A 17,657-nucleotide genomic window follows, 5' to 3' on the forward strand; every position below is an offset into this window, starting at 1 on the left:
TATAACACCTCTGCCGTCCCATTTCACAGCTGTGCACGGAGATGGGAGTGGGCAGACACCGCGAGGGGGCACACTTTTGGACCCGTCCCTACCTCCGCAAGCCGCTGAGCAAGAGCGGTACAAGGACTTCCTTAAGCAGCAGGTTAACCATTCACCAACACGTACTCTCCTCATAATCATTACAGGATCAGAATCTTTTATACAGACTGCAGGAGGAATCCGATGAGATATGAAGCTTTTTTTCTCAGATGTCCAGTTTTGTGGGGGGGTGGGTGGTGGTCAACAAATTACAACAGGAAACAATTAAAAAAACGGTCTGATTGTGCAAAATAGATCAAATTGTAAGCCAAACACTAAATATAAATAAACACGTTAATTATACAAGTCCTATTTATCAAGATTGGGCAAGACAGCAAAACCTTCGGGCTACTATTAAAGGTTTGTTCATGAAGCCATCCAGATATATAAACATAGACATAACTTCAACCGGGAAGATGGATACAGATTGAGCAATCATTTGAAGGATGTTATTAACCAGGTAAAACCATAATTGCTTTTGGCCTGCCTTCATATCCGCATCTCCAGTTTTCTAACCCTCCCACTCCCAGCCCTGCCCACTTCCCCTCCCCACCCCGGCATTTTCTGCCATGCTTGCTTCTTACTTGTAGCCTCCACTCCCCCTACCCCACACCCCAACCCTCCCTGTCTCTCCTCCCTGGTTCCTCCCTTCCTTCTCTTGCCTATATGGCCTCTTGTTGCAGCAGCCCCTTTTGCCCACTTCAGCAATTGTTTCTTGCTGTGGTTGTCCCACCTGATGACAGACGCTTGTGTTGCGCCCGAAACGTCGTGATTTAATTTATTTTATTTAATACCTACTTGACTTTACCGAAAGAACCAAAGAGTAAGACAGCAAAAAAAAAGAATCCCAGACCACGCCAAGATTTAATTTGCCATTTCTCAATGAAATGGCAAATTAACATTAAACTACCGATACACACGTAATGATCAAAGTTATAAATCACATTCGCAAATGTGACTATATCCAGCACTAATCTTCTGCTTCAGGATATTGTTTTGAAGGAAGATGTATGATGTTAATGGAGGAAACAATTAGTCTGTACATCATACATCATCCCCACAATATAGTGATGTGTACGGCCATTTCTTAATCCACCATTGCATAAAGGCCTCAAATCCACCTGGGATAGTTCGCGCGAGAGCTTGAGAGACGATTAATTGAAAGCCGACGTGCGAGCAACAGACGATTTCTTTCGTCCACCTTGCTCAGATCGAGGAGAAGCGGAAGCGGGAAGCGGAGGAGCGCGAAAAGATCCGAGAGGAGGAGGAGAGGGAGGAGCGACGTCTAACCGAACAGCGTGAGCGAATCCAGCGCGAGTACGAGGAGGAAGCCGAGAAGAAACGCAAGAAGGAGGAGGAGGTAACTTGCCCTTTTGTATTTGACACTTTGTTTGCTCTCTTAGTCGGGGTGAAAGAGATTTTATTCTGAAGATTCTACGACTCCACGCACCATATCAGCGATGTCATTCAAATTTTACAGAAATGATAAAAGTCATTACTTGTATTTATACAGGAAGGCTTCGCTGAGTCCCAAGTGCTTTGTGTGGAACTGGGAAGAAACCAGAGTACACAGATAAAATCAAATTTTAATTTCGCAACATTTAACTTGCATGAATCGTAAGTAATCTTTCTGAGATGCAGGATTCGATACATGTATTGTGAATGTAATATTTGAACCAGTGAACATGCCCTGCCACTAGCACTCTGGTAGATAAAATGACATCTATTATAAACTCACCTCTGCTGCACAGTAACGTTTGATTATGTACTATATAGTCTAACTAACCAGGTTAGAACTCAAGAAACCAATATAGTCTAATTTGCAAAGAGTGACCTGAGTCAATAAAATTACAAAATCAATTAAATAAAGTACAGCAAAATATCACACGTAGTCCTATGTGTACATAACATGAAATTGCAGCAGCTTAACGATCACTTGCAATTTCAAATGCGACCAAACATAAATCAATATTAAAGAAATACAAATTTTAAAAAATTCCCAGAATGTTAGTTGGCTCGGACAAATTACTTTTAAGTGAATTACTTTCAGAGTGTCTTCATGCCCCACGCGGTCCTCTGCGTCGGATCCCCGAGCAGCAAAGGATCAAGAACGAGGAGCTTGCTCGTGAGGCAGAGGAGCGCAAGAAGGAGGTGGAGCGCAAGCGGCGGGAGGACGAGGAGAAGAGGACCGATGAGTACCGGCGGCAGTTTGAGCGAGAGAGGCAGGCTCGTCGCGAAGAGGTCGAGACGGTGAGTGCTGCGCTGCCCCCTCCACGACCCGCCGCAATCCACCGCGCACCGTCGCAGTCCGCAACCTGGAGTTGAATTTTCGTGTGCAATTTTCCTGGAATATTGCTGCGTAAAAGCAACGCTGCCGTGTGTGCGTTCCGCTCCACGTAACGTGCGCTGCAATGCAAAGCAAATGAAGGCGAATACATTAATAAAGGTGCTCGGAGCTACTTTGGTCAAATGCCTTCATGCGGATGTTTTATTGCGCAAGCAAACACGTGTGATCTGATTGGCTGGATGGGGTCATGAGGTCATCATGGCAAACTGTACAAACGTGGCAGATTAGTGTCTTTAAAAAAGTAAATAACACTTTTGGTTCATTTTCTCGTGTTCTCACTTTTCCCTTGCCTAAATTCCCTGGATAGTTGTATTATTGAAAAGTTGAATCAGCACAAACTATGGTCCCTGGGCTAGTCTGTCTGGTAACAAGATAAACGCCTCCCAGCCTATACTTTATTCACGATACTTTATTAATAATGAAAGACACAGGCAGAGATTGCCTTAATGGTTAATGGTTGCGTTGATGGCTCAGTATTGTGCAAGCATTTGAAAAGTATGCTGTAAAACAGAAGCAATGAATCTAAAGTTAACATTTTAGTGTATTGATCTGGCACCGCTGAGATCCTGGAGTCGAACAAAAGTTTTCAGATACCCTTGTTTAAGTTGTGTTCTCAAGTATAGGGAGTTGATGTTCTCAGTACAGTCATCAGTGACACAAAAAACACATTCATACACTTTCTTTTTCACTTAAATAGCCAAAATCCCAGTTTTTAAGAGTTACAAAAATTGCCTTGACTGCCTCCTGGCAAACGTGGATAATAAACAAAATAGTAACTTGAGGGTATCTCAGAAGTAGTTCTGTGATATCTGCTTCCACGGGCAATTCTATAACACGATGTGATGCAGCGCTCTGCAAGAGTTGAAAAATGGACACTTCATCTCATGGCATGACCACCGGTAACAACAAAGTTGCATTGTTGACCATAGCAAATTTGCATGCAGGAAAGTTGCACAGCTTAACTTCAGCTTAACCGAACGCGCAGATGAAGCCGATGGCAGTGACGAGTCTCGTGTGTTACATCCACAGCCTTGATACGTCTGTAACGCTAGCATGTGTCACAACAAACCGGGTCGGAAGACAAGCGTGGCCTCTGCTTGTCGGCGCCTGAAATGCTCTTTTGCTTTTATTTGTTTCCTCCCAAAGACAAGTTCTGCACAGAATCCACAGGCCAGGCGACAACAAAGGAACGAGGCTGGTGCTACTGACCACCAGTCAACGGTCTGTGTGTGCAGCTCTGGCCCTGTGTGTGCTTTTTATTCAACTAAACAAATATTTATGTTTCTCGAAAGGTGGTTAACCTTGATTAGGGCATGAACCTTACTAAACCGGCGGGTTTCACAAAGAAGCGCTCCTGCTTTTATTTGCGGCACGGATCTTTTTTCAGAAGAGACCTGTTCATTAACCTCACCGACTGCCAACTCTGCACTATGCACACAGATTGTTGCATGCTTCCTGCTGTACTTCTTGCAGCAAGGCAAAGCAGGAGTGCTTCTTTGTGGCCATGGGATAAGATTGATTCCTCAGTATTCCTCTTTATAAATATGTGTCCACACGTTTTATTAATTTGCACTTGAGTCTTAACGCATGTGGAGATGTTTACCTGCCCACCCTGTCCTCTTTTCTGTGTGTGCCTGAACTCAAAGCCCCAGTGTATTCAGATTATAATAAATTGATTCTGGAGATGCCTTGGGTGGCTCAAAGGTCAGAACGCCAAGTCAGTACCGCTGACATCCCTGGTTTAAATCCAGGCATGCACAAACCAGATTTTATTTTAGTGCAGCGATATGATGATCTCAACCTCGTTACCAATGACCGTGGCGTTCAATTTTGAGCTGCATTAAATTTGTCTCAATTCCAGGTCTGAGAATTCAAAATATTGCTTTGACTGTCATGCGACAGTCTCTTGGCAGAGTGTGTAGGAACGTGCACCCCATACTCTGTAAACGATGAAAAGGCCACTTGAAATGTTTTTCAAGTGGATTGTCACAAATCTATTATCAGCTCTTGTCTGACAAAAGGGGGTTCACTCTGTTGCGAGATTTCCATATTGAGTATTTGGCTCCCAACGCAATACCGATATCACAATTTCAATAAATCGGAAAAGAGACCGGGCGTCACTTTTACTCTGGGCAATGCACTACGACCAGACCGATGAATTTACTGGGGCTTTCAGTCCTTAAGTGTTTTTCTTCAATAATTTATAACATCACATGGAGAACCACGCTCTTGAGTTTATTCTTTGTACTCGCACTGTGAATCATGGATCAATTGTGGTTTCTTATTTACTGGTAAACGTACGTAAAAAATGTTTGCTGGCTCTCGTTATCACTGCATGTGTTTGCATATGTACGTGTGTTTTAATGTGTACGGTACAGCGTAGCAGAGTGCGGTGGCACAGTGGTTTGCGCAGTCGACTATCAACTCCATTCCTTGGCCAAAGATTTTGGCAGTAGCTGGTGGTATCTGAGCTATGTCCTGAGCCCTGCCTAGGTTGAGTCAACCTTAAGCGAGTACTTAGTGCCACGTGTGAACTTCAAATTGGGAGACAACAACGTATTGGCCACACCACCACCGCTTATGAACAACTCTTGGCCCCAAAAAGTGTATATGGCTAAACAGAGGACCTTTGTCTTTGATGCAGCGTGGGGCATCACCGCCCATTCCAGCACTTGTGAAGAAGCAAGGCTTTCCTGGCACTCGGGAGGAGCAGGGAAATGGCATTCAGGTGCAAGAGGACAGATACGCGAGCCCGGGCGTGTCATCTCGCAGAGCCGACATGAGCCCTCGCTCCGAGCCGCCACTCAGCCGGGAGAGGCACCCAGCTGACCTGCACAGCCGGGCGACCACTACGGCAAACGTGAGTCGGCTATGACGGCCGCTTGGAGGTTCCAAACAACATACGCAAATATGTGAACAGCAGTCAGTCTTTGTTGATTATACAAAAAAAACATCAGTACCTGAAGAAGTGCATTGTGGTCCTCTTGTCTGAGGTCCCCATAAAAACGAATTTGAGCAAATATAACCAACTGACAGGCAGCAGTGATACAGATTGACAATTGAAGAACGGTTTCATCTTTTTAGCACTCATCAGTACAGTATAGTCACCAGTGTTCACTGCTGCAAAGTCTTGTTTCTGGGAACCATATATGTGAAGTTCCCACTTCCACACTATGGGGTCCATAAGCTTGGCTAATACGAAAAACAATTAAATCTGTTTTGATGAGTTATTCTCATAATTTACAGATTTGGCCACACTGAACCGTGTGCGCTTTGTGGTTTGTTGAACGTGTGAGGTTAATGCGTTGTTGCACATTGACGCCACGCTGCTGTTGGCAGGACGGTGTGAGCACGGGACGAGGGTCTCCGCCGGTTCCTGCGCGACGCAATCAGCTGCGTACAGAGGGTGAGTCGGAATCGCATGTCCGACCACAAAGAATCACACATTGCAGCACAGATTTGCACATCTGTACACACAGATTTGCATGTGGGAACACATGTAATTTGCACACAGAATCTCAGTTCTTTGCAAATACACAGAACTATATAAACTTTTGATTTAAAGCTTTCGTGACTGCAGGGATTCATATTCTTGGTTCTTTCGGTAAAGTCACGTGACTTTACCGAAAGAACCAAGAATATATAAACTTTACCATTATCTCTTGAACTGGTGATCGCAGCCTTGCTTCTCAAGCTCCAAGTGTAAAGTAGCGCGACGAGTGGCGGTATTGCCGGGTGAATTCGCCGCGAGGTAGTGCAAGCTGTTGGGGCGACTGTCCCTGCAGGAATGGGCACGGACGTGCTGGGCGAACTCTCGCTCTTCCGGAAACAGCTGCAGAACGAACAGCGCCGTCTGGAGAGTCAGCTGCGGCAGCAGGAGTCCAGCGAGGAGCACCGGGACGCACGGAGCGGAGCGGGGTCTGTGCCCTTTGCCCCACAGTAACACACCGGCAGGATTGCCGCGATATCATTTTGCACGGTGCGATATCGAATTTTTAATCTCGATTTAAAGCTTTCATGACTGCAGGGATTCATCTTCTTGGTTCTTTCGGTAAAGTCACGTAGAAGGGAAATTAAAACGTCGTGAGAATTATGTTATTATGTTTTATTTTTATTATTTTATTATTTCCCTTCTACGTGACTTTACCGAAAGAACCAAGAAGATTAATTTTTAATCATTTGACAATTTTGATTTGAAGCTTTCGTGACTTCAGGAATCCATACTCTTTGGTTCTTTCGGTAAAGTCACATAGGTAGAAAAGATAATAGATCCCAACGTTTCGATCGCAACACAAGCAATCGGCATCAGGTGAGACAACTACAGCCTACTTCAGCAGTTTTCTTGCTGTGGTTGTCAGCACCTGACGACGATTGCTTGTGTTGCGATCGAAATGTCGTGATCTATAAAAAAAATTCTACCTACGTGACTTCACCGAAAGAACCAAAGAGCATTTGACAATTGTTGCGATAAACGAATTTGCGTTGTAATTATTTACTATTGCTGTGGATGTTACAACGAGGGATGACGACCGGGGTTGACCGTGGCGTCTCGTGTTCCGTCAGGGCCCAGAAGAGTGCACACAGCAGGGCAGCGTCTCGCGATGTGTTTGAGCTGGCGAGGATGCGCGTCCAGGCCCCAGTGCGTCGACCTAGCTCCAAGGGCGTCCCTCAACATGGGCCGCACGCTGGCCACCATCCCCCACCACCCACCCTCAATTACCCAGGTACAGAAGACTGTCCGTGCAGTTGTCTGTAAATATTATTTTTTCACTTTCCAATCATGTATTCGCTCTCTCGCCATGTCCATAAATACGTCTGGCTATCTGTCCATCTGTCTTGATGTCCATCCGTGTGTTTCTCTAGCGGGTGGGTCATGGTAACTCTCATGATGATGGTCCCATTTTTGTAAAATGTTGTCTTAAAGTTGTGTTGTTATTCAAGCCTTAACCTATAGACAACCGGGCAATTTTACCAAGTTGTTGACCAATGCTCGGCAAAAAAATCTAATCAAGGCGTGCGTGCATGCGTGCGTGTATTCTGTTTGCAATGCTGGCGACGCTGTGCAGATGATGAGCTGCTGGACATCCAGCGATCGGCACTCGTTCGGGACCAAAGGAGACGGCACGACGCAATGCGTCGCCCGGACCCCGGTGAGAGGGTGGCCCCGGCACTGCTCGGTTTGGGCAGTGTTAAGCTTATTCAATTCTATCATTCGTCAGTTGGTCTTATCCAACATTTGCCTGCATGATATATCGACAAGGCTAATGCAACGATCTCGTCTATGTCCTCGCTCCAAATTCCTCAACTCCAAACTCTACGTGATCCAAAATGCCACGGGCAGACTTCTCGCCTGCGTCCATAGACGAGGTCACATCACTCCAAAACTTCACTCCCTCCAATCCCGGATCAATTTCAAGATCACACTCACCATCATCAAGACCGTCCTACCTCCCTCTGCATGCACACTTTGCTCCAGCAACCAAGGCTTTATGTAAAAGACCTCAGCCAACCTTTGGTCAGTGAGGAGGTATATCATTGTTCTCTGCTGCTCCCATATTCTGGAACTCCCCTCTATGCCCCTGTTAAATTCTAGGCTCAAAACCTTCCTTTTTTTCCCTTCGCTGAAGACTCACTGCCTCTGTCTGTCTGTAAAATAAATGTGCCTACACGTCAATACAACATCTTGAGAAGCAATTGCATTTAGATGATATAAATAAATAAAAATTTGTTTTTTCTTTCTCAAATCGTAGCATCTTATAGAGGAATTGGCCAAACATCCCAAAGCATGGTTCTTGTGATAAAAATAATTTCCGCCACAAGGAAGTTTTTGCTGGATAAATAGCTGATTTTTTTTTCTTCCATTTTTTGAAAACAGGCTCTTTTGAGAACCAAGTTCTTGGAATGAAAACAAGAGACCTGGGTTTGGTACGTGGCTAAACAGGACAATCACCCACTGAACAACACATAAGACAACACTCTCACCTGCCGTGTAAAATGTTAGATGGCGTCATCTATGTTACATATTTATTATTTAAGTTTGATACAATGATGCATGGTTTCACGTATGGCTCGCATAGCTCCTATAGATCTATGCAAAAACAGAAGTATGTGTGTCTCGCGGTGAAGAAACAATAAGCATTTGTGTTTGCTCAGCATTTGCCGCCAGAAGATGAGGGAGTGAGAGCTTCCAGGTCTTCAATGCTGCAATCGGACAGCGCGTTCATCGGTAAGTCTCTGGGACTTAGGCCACAGCACACGAGGCACTTCACAGCTGGCACTGAGCATGAGCACAAAGTGTCCACATATGAGCTTGTGCCCGTGATACAATTTGTGCAAGAATGAAGGTCGTTAGTTGGCATGCAACGATTTTGATTGTCACAAATTCACATTTTTGGCCTGGCAGCACCGACAGCCAATACTGCTCGATACGAGACACCTCCAGGCGATGCAGAGAAGACATTTCCGGAATGCCACCCGATCTCCACCAGTACCCATGAAGGCCTGTAACAAAAAGTGGCCAGCAGCTAAGAGCACTAATGGTTATACGAACTTGGGAAATAAGATGATGGGAGGCAGTTCCAAAATGAGACGTGTCAGGAAATGAGTATATAGGGACACGTGTCTTGGACTATGGTGGTTGAACCCAGTACAGATTAAACAATCTGGTAGATCAAGCCCTTGACATTGGTGGAGGTGAAACAGAGGTCGCAAACGGGTTTTGATTCTGTACCCGTACCCGGCCGCACCAGGGTTGCAAACGGGTACCCGTACCCAGCCGGGTACGGGTTACCCTACCCGATACCCGGCCGGGTACGGATAGCCGGGTATCGGCTAGGGTACGGGTATCGGGTACCCGGTTGCGACGTCTGAGGTGAAATGGGGAAGTGAGTAGATCAGGAGAAGACAAAACCCGCTCATTCACGTGAAAGCATTAGATGTCGAGAGTGTGTGTGTTTGATCAGCATATCTTTCCTGTGGTCAGGTGCATTTGGGGAGGTCTTCCCAACGGATGCAAAGGGATATCAAGCTCCCACTGCAGGCCAGGATGGAGCTTGGGATTGGGAACCGGAGTCCAGAGACATCGGAATTTCCCCTCGTGAGAGGCGACGGCAAAGACACAGAGTCCCCCTGGAGCAGCGCCAGGTGCGTCGTTAAACTTTGCAGCATGAACGGTAAACTCATCGTTTGGGTTACATCTTTTACAGGCCTGAGGTCCCCCCATCCTTAGAGGCCTGAGGTCTCCATTCTTACAGGCCTGAGGTTCCCATCCTTACAGGCCTGAGGTCTCCATCCTTAGAGGCCTGGGATCCCAATCTTTGCAGGCCTGAGGTTCCCATCCTTACAGGCCTGGGATCCCAATCTTTGCAGGCCTGAGGTCTCCATCCTTACAAGCCTGGGATCCCAATCTTTACAGGCCTGAGGTCCCCATCCTTACAGGCCTGGGATCCCAATCTTTGCAGGCCTGAGGTCTCCATCCTTACAGACATGAGGTCCCCATCCTTACAGGCCTTATATCCAAATCTTTATAGGCCTGAGGTCCTCATCCTCACAGGCCTGAGGCCCCCATTCTTACAGGCCTGAGGCCCCCATTCTTACAGGCCTGATGTTTTCACAGGGTGCTCACTAACATCACTTGCCCCAAAAGCCCAAGTAGACTCAAAGGGGGTCTTTGTATTTGTGCATGTGTGTGGGCGATTCGGTCAACCCATGACACCTGGGTCTGATCCATAACCTCCAGCCAGAGGGCCTTCAACACTTCATGTGGCCTCAATATGCTCCTAGCATGGCACAAGCACCGTGGTGACATCACTGCCACTTAGTGGTGAACGGCGGTTATTGTTGGGTCCATTTAGGTGGACATGTACGAGCCCCGGCGACCGCCTGCAAGCCCGTCCCTCCTGTCGGAGTCGAGCATCAACGTTGAGCGTCTGCGAGCACGCAACGCGGAGAGGATGCGACGCCTCCAACAGATGGTGACGCCAGGTCCTCCTCACACACAGCTCAGATGACCCAACAAAGACGGTGCTGTGCAGACGATTGACCGATTCGTCACTACCATTGTTCCTGTTCCCGTAGACTTCACTCGTTCATTCCTCCACCAATGTTGAGGGCTCAGTCTACCACACACTGACTGTTTCATCTGATCCACACTGTGTTTGTCCACCATAATGCGGATCGCAACAACACACTTGGCCACACACTCATCCACTCTCTCACTCGCTGCACTGCAGATCAAAACAAGTCTCATTCTCCTTCCCTAGCACTGCTCGAATTTGGAGTTCCCTTCCACCGTCTCTTTAGAAGCTCTTATAACTTTGCTCAATTCAAGAAATGTACGAACAATAATCCATTACAACTTTGATAGTGCTGTTCATTGTGGGACGTTTGATGCCTTTGGACCCGTGTTCAGCAGTTGTGTAATAATTATAACCAGACAAAGTAGTCTCTTTTATACAAAACATGTCATTTTCGTAACCCAATGTGACTGATCTTACTGAGACCATCTGAGATGTTACAAGAGCAGTATGGGCTTTTTGTTGCTGGCCATTTAAATTTTTAGCCCTTTTGGCCTGTGCTCAGCAACTGTGTAAAAACATCTCAATGGATTCTTAAAATCATGATAATTGCACCAAGTCAGTGTAGTTATTTTTGCAATATACATGCAAATCTGCCGGTCATATTACATATTTTGATATTGCTCTTGAGCCAGTCGAACATCAACATAATTTATCCTGCATGGTATCCATGCCACAACCTGTGCATGTGCGTGCGCCCTACCCTGACCCATGGGCTGAGAACCGCTGAGTTGAGCGTTTTCCTCTCTCGCTCGGCAGGCGACGACGTCTCTCTGGGCGACCCAGACGACATCCTGTCCCGCTTCGTGTCGCCGAGCCGCCCGTACTCCGCCGTCACCACGGCGACAGACGTGTGGCTGCGGCCCGGCTCGTGCGATTCGCCGGGAGCATTCACCGAGCGATCCAACGGGGAGTGACCTTACCCCGCCACCGCTGCCCCGAGGAAAAGGCGTGGACGGATGGCAGGGACAGCTGCCCGTTCAACCATGAGTGAGCTGACACGGGCGTTTTAATAGCACCGCATCCTATGTACTGGGGACAGAGTTGGGACATGGTGTGAAGTTATAATCTTATTCCAGGTGTTCACTGCAGTCCGTCCATGTTTCGATGGTCCTATAATTTATTTTTGCATCCATTTCTACCGAGTTTACAAAGATGCACTAGGTTAAAACTTGATTTGCCAAACAGTCCATTACAAGATATGTAACAACACATACACTCCTTGGTTGAAATTGATTCATATGCTCACTATACACAATTGACAGCCTGTTTTATCATCCTACTGCTGGATGGAGGGGTCCACTTGCTGTGTGGTTTTGGGGATTGTTTGACCATGCTGGTCAGTGTGAATTGGTGAATTGTGAATGGCTACCGATGTTATCCATGGCCAGGAATACAACTCATGCCGTCACCAGGATCGTAGTATCCTCTCCAAAAGCTAACACTGCACAATGTGAAATATTAAATTATACCACGTCACATTCCAATGCCAGCCGGCTTTCTGCATGGATTCCCATTGTCATGTTTACACCCAATCAGAAATCTTAATACCTTTTAACTGTATTCTCCAGATTATCAGATTGACTTTTTTCCCCTTGATTTTATGGAAAAAGTTGAGTGTGCGTCTTATAATCTGGTAGTTGTGGAGAATATGGTAATGAATTGTCTCATTTTTATTCACCCGTGATTATCTCACCTTGTTGGCACAGGAAATTCACCTCAGCAGGCAGGCCTAGTAAAGGGGCTGGCTAAGCCTCTGACTAACAACATGTAAAATAAAAGTAACGATTTTGTAGAAATATAATATTAATTTAACGAAATATGGGGATGATAACGAAGGTGTGTGTGTGCCAGAGGTGGGACAAAGTCATTGTTATGCAAGTCCAAGTCGAGTCGCAAGTCATCAAATTCATGACTCGAGTCTGACTCGAGTCCAAGTCACATGACTCGAGTCCACACCTCTGGTGTGTGCTATCAATTTTCCAAACATAGATTAGTCAATCTTAACAAATTGTCGTCCGTAACAAATTGGCCGCATTTGATTCAGTGTCTCTGTGATGACCACAAAAACTTCGTCTAGCCAATCGTAAAGCAATACATTTCAAACTGGGTGCGAAAAAAATTGCTTTGAGTTGCACAACACTGCAACTTAACTTCGTGTTGCATCTCATCTTAAACGGAGAAAATCGGTTATATCTTCTTGGTTCTTTCGGTAAAGTCACGTAGAAGGGAAGTAATAAAATAATAAAAATAAAACATAATAAAATTATTTTATTTTATGTTATAATAAAATAATAAAAATAAAACATAATAAAATAATTTTATTTTATGTTTTATTTTGTATTATCATTTTATTACTTCCCTTCTACGTGACTTTATCGAAAGAACCAAGAAGATGAATCCCTGCAGTCACGAAAGCTTTAAATCGAAATAAAATCGGTTATACTTTACGATAATTAAGGTAAAGGTGCTGCCCCGCAATTTCTTACTCGTGCCACTGCTGGCGGAAGGGCCTCCACTGGAGGGTACTTAAGAGAGCCCCTCGAAAGGGCCGACTCTTCCATGCTGGGCAGACGTCTGGTAAAAGGTGACAGTACCCACACTTTATTCCAAGACACACACTGTCTGCCGATTAACTGTAATATACCCATTTATACTACTGGGTGGTAAGAGGAAGAGGGATTTTATCGAATTGCCCCATTATTTCAACTGTTGCGCCGGGAGATACAATCTAACCGGTGACCTCTAAATTGCAAGTCCAGTGTGGTAACCATTACACCGTGGCAGCATTCCTAAACAACAATCTTGCATGAAGATTGCACACTTTGACTTCGGCTGAAGTAACATTTGTACCATTGACTTCACATGTTTTTTTGTGTTCAGGCAGAGATAATAGCTGCACTCACCATCATGTATCCCATGAAGTGAATGATGATACAATTTTATGAAAGGCAGGCATTGCTTGTTGAGCAAAACACGCAAATGGGCTGAAGGAAAAACACTGGATTTGAAACAATATGCAAGTTTGCCATCATGTGCGAGGCGTCTTCACATTACTCCACTCAATCGTTTCTGCAAGGTTTCAGGTCGTGGAATAACGTGTAGAATTGGCTTTTTACTGTTTTCCTTCTCAACTGGATTTCAGTTCATCCCTGCAAAGGAATGAATCCTTGGTTATAAGGGAGACACGAATTTATGTAACTGGGGCAAAGTGCAACTTTAACAGCTCTTAAAATGCATCAGTGGACGCTAAACACCAGCATCTTGAGATGTCGTCAACGCAGGTGCTATATCATTCCAAACTGTAGTGTTCATCATTCATCATCATCATGGATGCATTGGCATATAATAATTCGTCAATTAAAAATGGATTCTCACGCTTGTGATAGATACAAAAATGTGTCCACGTGAGAAGGTCTATTGTTAATAATAATCTATCCACTGCTAGATGAAGACCTTCCCAAGCTAACGCCATTTCACATAGGCACGGTCAGTAATATTGTCTGTCAAAATTATTGAAGAAGAAGCACAAATGCACCTGCACTTGATTGTTAGAAAACTATTCCCACATTCTCATCACGTGCATTACAAGCTGTGCAGTTCATTGCAAATGAACGAAATAATCCATCGGATGAGTAATTGCTATTAATATTGTAAAATATGAGTTTATAGTAATGGTTGTTGAATGTAATTGAAATATGTTGTTAAATTGAATAATAAATATTAATTTAATAAAACATGCAGGGATGTTGATGTTTTTTTTTTATTAAACATATAATTTACTTATTTACAGTGTGTAACCTGGTCACCAATAATTGCCGGAAAATCCACCACATTAAAAATTGCTTAAATTACAGCTATGGAAATGCCAAATATGAAGTTGACTGTCACGTGATAATCTCATAGTAGCGTATGTGAGATTGTGCCCCCTACTGTGTAGCATGTCTGCTGTTTGTTTTAGGGGTTGCGCGGTTCGAGACCTACGGCAATATTTGTTAATTCCCTGAATGTATAAACTATCAATACTACTGGGTGGGGAGGGGCTGGGTGGGGAGGGTGGGGAGGGGCTGGGTGGGGAGGGTGGGGAGGGGCTGGGTGGGGAGGGTGGGGAGGGGCTGGGTGGGGAGGGTGGGGAGGGGCTGGGTGGGGAGGGTGGGGAGGGGCTGGGTGGGGCTGGGGAGAGGCTGGGTGGGGCTGGGTGGGGTGAGGAGAGGCTGGGTGGGGCGTGGGACTGGGTGGGGAGGGACTGGTCACCCCGTGGTGCCCTTAATAAAACTCAACGTTTAACCTACTCACGCCGGCTTGTGCCCGCCCTCACAGTCGGGCATATTTGCGGAATACACCACGCCGCCGTTGACCCTGGCCATTGACCGAGCCACCCAACATTCCTACCAGCTCCCTCCGCAGGAATGTGTTGCAAGGAATCATGTCTGCATTAACCACACATACTTGTGAACATGCAAACAAAAACATTCTCTGGTAATAAATGCATTGTCTTTGAAACTGGTCCACACCAGAGACATCTTTAGAGCCTAGTCTCAAACAGTGTTAGAAGAGAGGACGCCATGAAGTGAACAGCACAAAGACAATGCACTATCATAGAAATTTAGCTCGGGGTGAGCAGCTACATCATGGGACTTCCTTTGCCAGTATCAATATGTAATAATCCTTCGGGAGACGGCTTCGGAATCAGTCCTTTTATTTCCACTCCACAATACACTTTGCTCACTCACTCTCCGTTGCTGGCAGACAACAGAGAGAGGACAGACTACGCACTAAGTCCCCACCGCGCACGTGGCACCCGGAGCCCCCGTCCGCGCGTGACCCTGCTCTTGTCAGTTTCAGTCTGCTCCCGATCGTTCTCCTCCACTCGCTCTTAATACCTTCGTCACGTGGTTCCCCCAGCCAATCGTTCATGGACAGCTTCGACCATTCTCGATGGTTCCCTGTCAATCCCGGGACCACGCCCCTCATCCGGCTCCCCATTAGCTGGGGCCCCGAATGGCTAGGCCAATCACTCCTGATGACCCTTTCTGGCAATAAACAGTGACAATCGCTCACAACAGTAACAGTCGATGGGATGCCACGGTGGCGAGATGTTCACGACCTTGCCTGGTATACAGGAGGTCATGGGTTCGATCTCGACCCTGACGCCTGCTGTATATTTGGAGTTTGCATCTTCTCCCCGTGGTCGCATGGATTTTTCTCTGGGTCCTCCAGGTTTTCCCTCTACATTTAGAATCAACATGCGTTTAGGGTATTAAATTGTTATAAATCCCCACGATCATAAGCCACTTCGTCGAGCTATCATTTGTGGCCGTGTCTCTTCTGAAAAAGAGCCAAGTTGCTCGGTGGGCTTTCTCTGGTAAACTAATTGTGTTAGTAATGTTCAATCATGAGGCTTGTGGCCAAACTCTTGGCCTCCTCCACCCCCGGGGAGGTTCTGTCATACAGAGAACCTGGTGGGCAGGGACAGTCAAGCTGAAGCAAGCCAGATCCCCAAAGTTTTGGCATTCCCACATCTGCAGGTCCTGTGGTAGCCTATGTTAGTGCAGGAACAGGTCATGTCGTTTTGGCAACAACAACAACAACAAAAAAAGGCCGCGTAATTTTATTGCAATAATATTAAAGTGTTTGTCTCAAAGAAATTATATTTCTTGCACAGGCATATGCATAAAAATAAAGCAATGGAAAATCGTCACACAAAACAACATACTTTGATGGGAGTTTGAACACTTGAAAATCGGTTATATTTACAGAATATTTACACTGGAAGAATCTGAGCTTTAAAGCTCGTTTTGACATGTCAAGTAGGGCGGGTAAGAACGTTGCAACAACAACATGATAGTAATGAAAAGTACAAGAAAGGTAAACAAATCACAAACACATACAAATAAAACTAAACCATACCCATCCTACAAGGCAAAGCCCACTGAGGTATTGACTTGTTTTTTCGAAGCGACCTTGCCAGAAACAACAAAGTTAATTATCTGTGGGTGGCTGCCCGGATTCCAACTCGCAATCTCAACGGCGTTTTGGCTCCGTGTTCTAACAGGAGCTTTGCCACCTGCTAAGCCACCCGACCACCCTCCAAATAACATTTCAAAGGTCTTCCAGCAGACTTGAGTGCCATTTGTATCAAACCGCACCTCGCCCTTGGCGCTCTAGATCACACCTCGCATCTCTTCAACGGTGACGGGTGAAAAGCTGGAACTCGTGATGTCGAAAATGAAAGTACGGAAAATGAACTGCTGCGTTCGCTGAATATTGATTTGAAAAAAACTCGTGCCAATACGTCATTAACGCTGCCCTCTAACAAAATAATACATGGATATACCGTTTTCTCGAGATTATAAGATGCTCCAGAAAGTAAGGCGCACACCCAAAACTTAAGGGACATTTTTAAATGTGTTTTACAATTGGTGGGGTACAGCGATACTGCACTACGGAGAGCCATCTTCCAGAAGATGATCATGAATGTGCCGCTTTGAAATGGGTAAAGATGTAAATTGAAGATTAATATGAGTATGTTATAGCCACATCTGGCTTTCACTGGCTTTATTTTACCACGAAAATTTACGGCTATTGGCAATACAATTTTGAATTAAGGTCACCCCATGCCGTGTCAAACATGGAGGGTTTTGACCATACTTCAAGTTGGCCAAAGGTTCGGGTAGGGGGAGAGGGATGTGTGGCAGCATCGGTTCGATATCACTCGCCGATGATTCGGTCAGCTTTTCCACTATATATAACTGAGAGAGTGCCAGCTGCTCGTCTTGAAGATACTACAATGGAGCAAAACATCGGACATTGTGCCAAACAACATGTGGTACATCCCGAAAAGAGCTAAGCTGGATATCTTGTTTGGCTGACATAGACAAAATTTACCATGCTGTGTGCAGCCGAGTGTGTATGCAAGTTGAACTTCTTTTGCACCGTACGTAGCCAGCCGTGATAATCAGAGGTGTGGGGGGAAGGACAACAAACTAAACTCAAAGCAGTTCTAAAAGATTCGTTTTCAGTCTAGATGTAAAAGTGCATGGCTCCAGTGGCTTCCGAATTCCGCAGAAGGGCATCCAGTCTGCCACACGCAACACTGATCTGAGCTCCTTCGGGAAATCTGGCTTCACGTCACTAAAAAAAACAACCCCATGACA

General features: G+C 45.6%; 1 protein-coding gene across 8 annotated transcripts in view; it reads left to right on the forward strand.

Annotated features, from left to right (window-relative positions):
* The window catches only part of LOC144724983 (centrosome and spindle pole associated protein 1-like), a 40,163-nt gene extending 25,926 nt beyond the window's left edge, over positions 1-14,237 (forward strand). For 7 of the 8 annotated variants that reach the window (XM_078604358.1, XM_078604356.1, XM_078604357.1 and 4 more), the window contains 14 exons: positions 30-142; positions 1,289-1,438; positions 2,176-2,328; positions 3,572-3,646; positions 5,070-5,285; positions 5,765-5,831; positions 6,211-6,343; positions 6,989-7,149; positions 7,492-7,575; positions 8,301-8,350; positions 8,579-8,651; positions 9,408-9,568; positions 10,279-10,408; positions 11,260-14,237. In XM_078604358.1, the coding sequence (XP_078460484.1) occupies positions 30-142; positions 1,289-1,438; positions 2,176-2,328; positions 3,572-3,646; positions 5,070-5,285; positions 5,765-5,831; positions 6,211-6,343; positions 6,989-7,149; positions 7,492-7,575; positions 8,301-8,350; positions 8,579-8,651; positions 9,408-9,568; positions 10,279-10,408; positions 11,260-11,417 (1,724 nt within the window). In that variant the 3' untranslated portion in view covers positions 11,418-14,237. The remainder of the gene's footprint in view (positions 1-29; positions 143-1,288; positions 1,439-2,175; positions 2,329-3,571; positions 3,647-5,069; positions 5,286-5,764; positions 5,832-6,210; positions 6,344-6,988; positions 7,150-7,491; positions 7,576-8,300; positions 8,351-8,578; positions 8,652-9,407; positions 9,569-10,278; positions 10,409-11,259) is intronic. The other variant, XM_078604362.1, reaches the window with a different exon arrangement.
* Positions 14,238-17,657: the final 3,420 nt, after the last annotated feature.

Source organism: Lampetra planeri, chromosome 22, assembly GCF_965212315.1.
Source record: "Lampetra planeri chromosome 22, kcLamPlan1.2.h2, whole genome shotgun sequence".
NCBI classification, from domain to species: domain Eukaryota; kingdom Metazoa; phylum Chordata; class Hyperoartia; order Petromyzontiformes; family Petromyzontidae; genus Lampetra; species Lampetra planeri.